The sequence below is a fragment of the Lottia gigantea genome (assembly GCF_000327385.1).
Source record: "Lottia gigantea unplaced genomic scaffold LOTGIsca_4, whole genome shotgun sequence".
NCBI lineage: Eukaryota > Metazoa > Mollusca > Gastropoda > Lottiidae > Lottia > Lottia gigantea.
Genome location: NW_008709379.1, coordinates 4,619,661 through 4,627,050, shown reverse-complemented (window position 1 = coordinate 4,627,050; position 7,390 = coordinate 4,619,661). Strand labels below are relative to the sequence as shown.

General features: G+C 37.6%; 1 protein-coding gene across 1 annotated transcript; it reads left to right on the top strand.

The window, feature by feature from the left end:
- Positions 1 to 887: 887 nt before the first annotated feature.
- Positions 888 to 4,498, top strand: LOTGIDRAFT_153839 (hypothetical protein; the record flags this gene model as incomplete). The annotated part of the gene is made up of 3 exons (XM_009059845.1): positions 888 to 1,105; positions 3,546 to 3,671; positions 4,396 to 4,498. The coding sequence occupies 3 exons, from the start codon at positions 888 to 890 to the stop codon at positions 4,496 to 4,498; spliced, it is 447 nt and encodes a 148-aa protein (XP_009058093.1).
- Positions 4,499 to 7,390: the final 2,892 nt, after the last annotated feature.

Here is a 7,390-nt window from a genome sequence, read left to right as displayed (position 1 = left end):
CAGGGTTCCACTTTAATATTTACCATAGAGAGTGTTACAGATGGGAATATGCTTTTGAAACAGCTGATGCCACTATGCACTTTACTTTTTGGATATTTATTTGGTTGAAGTATGATTTCAAACTGTATGGGCATTTTACACTAGCCATAACGACGATTGAATTCATATTGACCTAGATTGAGACAGGAGGAAATTACCTAAATCACCATAAAATAAGATCTAAATTACTTTCTTAACTATTCTCTAAATAATTACTTCTAAATTTTATCTTCTTTCTAATGCACGTCCAATCTCCCTAGACAATCAGTAATGGAAGAAATGCTGGCGAGTTAATGTTGCTATGCTGGCCAGAGTGACCTCATGCGTTCGACTTGCGCAAATTTTCGATGTACGATAAAAAAAAATTTTTGTCCCGAGAATAAATGTGAATGCCACAGTTCTCAGATTTCTACTTAATATGTATAGTAGAATTCATATTTTCACACGAACTGTAGAGCTGTTAAGATGAACAGTTGTGAATTATTGTCCATGACTTAGTCAAAATTGAAAAAAAAATTGTTATGACTTATTATGTTAATATTTGAAAGTTAAATTAAGTACGCTATAAAAGAAGGTGCCACGAAATTTTCTTCTGTTTAGACACGTGCCTTTTGAGGCGACCACATATTGCCCTCGACTTCTCACCCACGTGAAGTCGAGAGACGACAAAGCGTTGAAAAAGGCGAGAAAGCGAGGAAAAAGGCGAGAAAGCGAGAAAAAAGGCGAGGAAAAAGGCGAGAAAAAGCGCGAGGAAAAGAGAGAGGAAAAAGGCGAGGAAAGGAGCGAGGAAAAAGGCGAGAGAGCGAGGAAAAAGGCGAGGAAAAGCGCGAGGAAAAAGGCGAGGAAAAATGCGAGAGAGCGAGGAAAAAGGCGAGGAAAAAGGCGAGGAAAAGAGCGAGGAAAAAGGCGAGGAAAAGAACGAGGAAAGGAGCGAGGAAAAAGGCGAGAGAGCGATGAAAAGAGCGAGAAAAAAGGCGAGGAAAAAGGCGAGGAAAAGAGCGAAGAAAAAGGCGAGGAAAAATGCGAGGAAAGGAGCGAGGAAAAAGGCGAGAGAGCGAGGAAAAAGGTGAGAAAGTAAGGAAAAAGGCGAGAAAGCGAGGAAAAGAACGAGGAAAAAGGCGAGGAAAAGAGCGATGAAAAGAGCGACGAAAAAGGCGAGAGAGCGAGAAAAAAGGCCAGAGAGCGAGGAAAAAGGCGAGAAAGCGAGGAAAAAGGCCAGAGTGCGAGGAAAAAGGCGAGGAAAAGAGCGAAGAAAAAAGCGAGAAAAAAGAGGGTAGCTTTCAAATTAATGAGTTTTGCTGTTGTTCCATGCATACGGTATTTTTCATTTTGGTATTTTCATTTTCAATCGGTACCCATGTCGGTCGGTCCGTTCACATTATTGGTAATCGAATGAGAATCTAGGATTAAGTCGATTTTGTTTATTAAAGAATAAAAATTGTATATATATGTTTACGAAATTGGATGGGGAACAAACAAATGCGTCTTCTTTTCTATTTTAAATCTATCCGAAAATTAACTCAAGTTTACCCTTTGTTCTTCATTTCATCAGATAACGACACGTGTATCCAGAATAAATTCTATTTTGTTTATGTTATAAGCCTATTATGTAACATAACTATGGTCCTTGGATTCGATTTATCGATGAAATAAATATTCATTCATAATGAAATGATCATAAACTAATGGATATGCCTATCAACTGACGTCTTATGTCGTGTAAAGCCTGATCTGGAATTTAGTTTTAAACCAATTGTAAATCTTAGGGGGTAAAGGTACTAATGACAAAGTTACGAAAGCACAGGCACAGGACTTAAAACTTTGTGTGTAAATTGAAAAGAAAGAGTATTTATCCAATATCTGCACAACTGTCCATTAAAAAATAGCCTATCAAACATAAACACTTTATTAAAACCAGACCGGGACACATTGTTAAAAAACTGTTTTTGTGAGTCTGTAGGGCTTATATTATTATATGGACCAATTAAAATTTGTAAGTTTGTATTGTTTTTATTAATTGCAAGAAAACTACTGTACGTATTTAAGCAAATTAAACGCTTTATTTTAGAGAAATATATGTCGCCTGAAGGTTCCAACTAAAATTATTGAGCCATTAAAAAGACAAACATCAAAACTTGGTCAAATTAATTAATTAACGATCCATTTGTTAATTAACGTATTGAAAACAAATTCAGTTTAATCCAGTAGATACATAGACATTGATAGCGAGAAAGCAAGGAAAAAGGAAAGGAAAAAGATGAGGAAAAAGGTGAAAAAACGATGAAAAAGGCGAGGAAAAAGGCGAGAAAGCGAGGAAAAGGGCGAGAAGTCGAGTTTCCTCGCTTTCTCGTGGGCAAGAAGTCAGAGTAGATATGGCCGCAGCCGGTTTCCATAGGCCTCACGACCTGTTTGAAATTATCAAGTATAATTTGAAGATACCATTTGTAAGTTAATAATGTACTTCGGTGGCAATATTGTACAATTTCACATGTAAATGTAAATGTCAGAGAGTATTAACTATTATAATTGTCGTAACTATTGGTCGCTCTGAAAGTGTTAAAATGACTAAAAAATAGTACTAGTTATAGATTCTTGAATAGCAAGCAGAGGAACTCTTTAATAGAAACTAGAAAGTATATATAGATGGATCAATATGAAGCCACACTGACAGGGTAATGTTAGATAGTTACATTATTTTCTCTCACAGGGACTCGCGAACAAGTTCATTTTATTCTCTTAAAGATTTATATCATCATTGTAATTAAGGGCATTACACCTTCAACTCTTCTGTCATCGGCCATTTTGACTGTAGTTTGGATCGCATTCTCCATCAACTAAACTAATAAGACTTCTCACTATTTCTGCACTCAGCACAGTGCTTCTCAACAGCGGAGGAATTTGAAGACCATGGGGAGGAATTATTGCCAATGGGTACTGATTCCATTTCCTACGTATTTTGTGAAGTGTCAGTCCAGCACGGTAATTAGTGTATTCACAAAAAAAGCGGTTCGTTGAAGATAACTGAGCGAGGAGATCTACGACTGAAATTGGCGCCATTCACCAAGAACTAAAGAAAACCGTGAACATTCGGCCCAATGGTCATATTGAACTATCTTGATATTTGGAGTATGATTTCATAAAAATTACTATTCAACATCTGATAATACCTTATTCATTTTCATGATCGACACCTTAAATCTCTATATCCACGTTTGTGAATCACACTTTATGGAATTGATGTGGCTAATGTCTTTGTGGTGATAATAATAATGTTTATTTTCACGGGGGAGATAGGCGATTGAGTAAGATAATTAGAGATGGAACTGAACGACAATCCAGATATCATGATACCAATCGATGGCACGATTTTCAAATTAATACAGTACTTTTGTTATAATAATAATAATAATAAACTATTTATTTTACATGGGACAGAATTAGGCTAGAATGCACAATACCTCGATGGACCACCTGTTTAACAAATACGCAAGTGTATGTTTTATCAGAGTTATTGGTTCAGAATTGGTACAGAAATATGTAGAGAAAGGAGCCAGAATGTTACGAGAACTATTTGAAGTGGCCAGAGCAAAAAAGGCTTGTATTAAATGGACAGACTATGTTGCTGTGATCAAGTACATGTTTAAGTAGAGCTGCATTTATAAATATGACCATTAAGTCTTTGTGAAGTAAGTGGATCAAACATTCGCCAATGGGGGTTTTGGGCATCACAGAAATAATCCACAACCAGTTTGTCTTTATTGTCACCATAATTGTATGGATTATGAGCAGATATAGTTATTTCAATCGAATATAGTTGACAACAGTTCTGAGCCTGTCGCCAGTTGTTTTCAAATCATGAACTGAAGTACTGTATTTAAATGGTTGCACTTGAACATTATATTTTCTTTGATGGAAATATATTGTCAGCCCTAATCAATCGCATCTTCATCGTAGATGATCTAGATTCGGGTGAAAAGCATTTACGATATTATTTCGATTATTGACCTTATCATCCCTCGTGTGGTTGATATAGATATGAATATCTAAGATCAAGTCCCTGTGATGACTAAAATAGATTCAATGATTTTAGTATAGCCTCTTACTAATTTTATCTTTCACTAGATGGAGTTTTAGTGACAGACAGTTGCTTCGTTTTTACAACTAATTGAAAACTGCCATAGAATGTGTTTGCTTAATATTGGAATCAATGTGGAATGTAATGTCTAAACGCTGCCACGCATAAAGCTGCTTGTTGGCTTTCAATTGAGTACGATGAAAGCCGAAGACAAGATTCGATAACCCAGTCACCATATATAATACCTCTTAATGACATGCAATTCCCTATCGTGTCTTCAGGGACAAGTATGGTATGACGTCAATCCGTCCAGAGGAATATTTAATCTATGAAAAGAGACTAAAGTCTTACATATTTTATGGAGCGTTAAGAACAAAAGATTAATCTGTAAATGACCCAGGATTAATAAGAAGAAATTTTGAAAGAGAAATATCTGGTTCGAGAACACGAGGCAATTAGTGGTTACTGAAGAAAAACGATCGTAAACATATCAATCAAGTATAGGCCTTTTAACCCAGTTCCAGCTTGAACTTCCTTAATATTTACATTATGATGAGGTTAAGGCCTGTTTCCTAACTTGGAATGATATCAAATCCCCCAAATTCAGCAGCAAACACCGTAAAGGGGACCTTATTTGTCTCACAGACAATTTTGAAGGTATAATAGTGTACATATGTTTGGCATATCTATCTTTACCTAATGCCTATTGTTGGAAATATAGACAGATGAAACGAATTAACTCTGATAAGGGAATTATCCAGTATAGTAATAAGAGTATTATGGGCAGTGTGATGTCGCATGTGGAATTCTGGGGGTAGCCATACACTTTAAACATTTAGAACACGATCCTCTAGTCGGGACCTCGCGACATAGTGTTTTTGGTAAATAAAACATAGTATCTGTGAAACGGTTGTCCTGGATATATCAAAAGAACAATGCTCAAAATCTACCTGAAAAGCCAAACACTGGCCATTGCTTTTGTTAACTATCACAAATGAACTTGGAAAGCTCCGTTGTTAGTGATCCTCTGCTAGGATATTTCAACTAGGAAAGCTCCGTTGGCAATGTGTTGTCTTCTGTTAGAACATGTGAACTGGGATAGCTCAGCGAATAGCAAGTCGGAATGTCGTCTTTTAAGACGTAGGTGTAAGAGCAGATTGTCATCTGCTAAGACAGTTGGACTAGAATTGTTCAGTTAGCATTGAGTCGGATTGTCATCTGCTAAGACAGTTGGACTAGAATTGCTCAGTCAGCAGTGAGTTGGATAGTCATCTGCTAGGACAGTGGGACTAGAATTGCTCAGTCAGCAGTGAGTTGGATTGTCATCTGTAAGGACAGTGGGACTAGAATTGCGCAGTCAGCAGTGAGCTGGATTGTCATCTGCTAGGACAGTGGGACTAGAATTGCGCAGTCAGCAGTGGGTTGGATTGTCATCTGCTAGGACAGTGGAACTAGAATTGCGCAGTCAGCAGTGAGTTGGATTGTCATCTGTTAGGACAGTGGGACTAGAATTGCAAAGTCAGCAGTGAGTTGGGTTGTCATCTGCTAAGATAGTGGGACTAGAATTGCTCAGTAAGCAGTGAGTCGGATTGTCATCTGCTAAGACAGTTGGACTAGAATTGCTCAGAAAGCAGTGAGTTGGATTGTCATCTGATAGGACAGTGGGACTAGAATTGCGCAGTCAGCAGTGAGTTGGTTTGTCATCTGCTAAGACAGTGGGACTAGAATTGCTCAGTAAGCAGTTAGTCGGATTGTCATCTGCTACCACAGTGGGACTAGAATTGCTCAGTCAGTATTGGGTAGGATAGGGGCAGTGGAAATGAGAATAGCCATCTTCTAAACCAATTGGTATGGCAATACTCAGACAGTAGTGGGTTGGGTTGTCATTTACTAGGACAGTGGGACTGGAATAGTTCACTCGATAGTGAGTTGAATTGCCATTTGCAAGGACAGTGGAACTGGGGTGCTCAATTGGTTGTTTGATGGATTTGAAATCTGCATTTGATGCCTTGTACACCTCAGCTGGGCCATCAAGACCTAGATCACCATCTGATGAAGGTCACCTCTGGTGCTGAGGTCGTCATCTGACTCAACTATCTCAGACTCATCAAAATCATTTTCCTCTAATCCATGATCTGGTGCAACAGCAAGCCAGATCAGCTGGAATTCTGTAGCAAAGCCTTTTGTTTGAATGGTAATTAAAACCGCTCAACTCATGCCTATAATGCCAGAATAGCTGCCTCCTAGATGAGGTGAACTAGACAACCAAAGCAATCTTCATTGATGCAGAAAGAGCTTCGTTCTACTACATAATAATCAGCTGGTGATCGAGGCATCTCGGTCGACTGTTCCAACAATTCTTTATTTTTGGTCAAGGTTTTTTTTTTGCTCCTTATCACGGTAAGCTGCCATTCGTCGAAGTGGTTAGTTCTTGTCGCCGAGGCTCACAGATTCATTTAATCAATGAACATATTATGTAAGATATGCTGTACCAGCGTTAGAAAGATTGTGAATGGCCCAACAGTGCCAAGTGAAACTTTCAAATTTTCAGATTGGATTGACGATTCAAATAACCTCATCAGATCCACTGCAGTCGGAAGAGGGATAATTATGATCAACTGGTGACGAGTGCGATTTTCAGTCGTTGGTGCGAGAGGTCGACGGAAACCAGCAATTATTCAAATGTTTCCAATATACCAACAAATGAAAGTAGTCAGGTATCGCAAGGTCAACCTATTTACGAGACAGTTAAACAAAAATGACACTTTCATTATTCCATACTATAGGCCATAGGCCAGGTTATTCTTGCCGTTTAAAATATAATACTTTCAACAAAAAACATATTTTATCACAATATATTTACATAATTAATGATATAAATGTCTATGTAATATCGATAACATAATTCAGATCTAGATTTTATGGAGAAAATATTTATTATAAATTATTATCTATCTAAATGGATCTAATCTCAAACAGCAACATAGATGACTCTAATCAAATTGGAAGCCAACACCACCCTCCTCTGACTGAAATAACCAGTTTTAAAATTACCAGAGTTGACATATCGTCACAAAGATAGCTTACCAGGCAAGGTAGTATACGCCCACTGGCAGCTTGATTTTGAATAAAAATATTTAGCAGTACAGTATCACCGGTATGAAATATTCAACCTTCAGTCATACAGTTCTTGGGCGATAATGAATATTATTACCAAGTTTTGTAAAAATCTGTCAAGAATTATGCCATCTCGAGTGTTTATGACCTACAAATTAA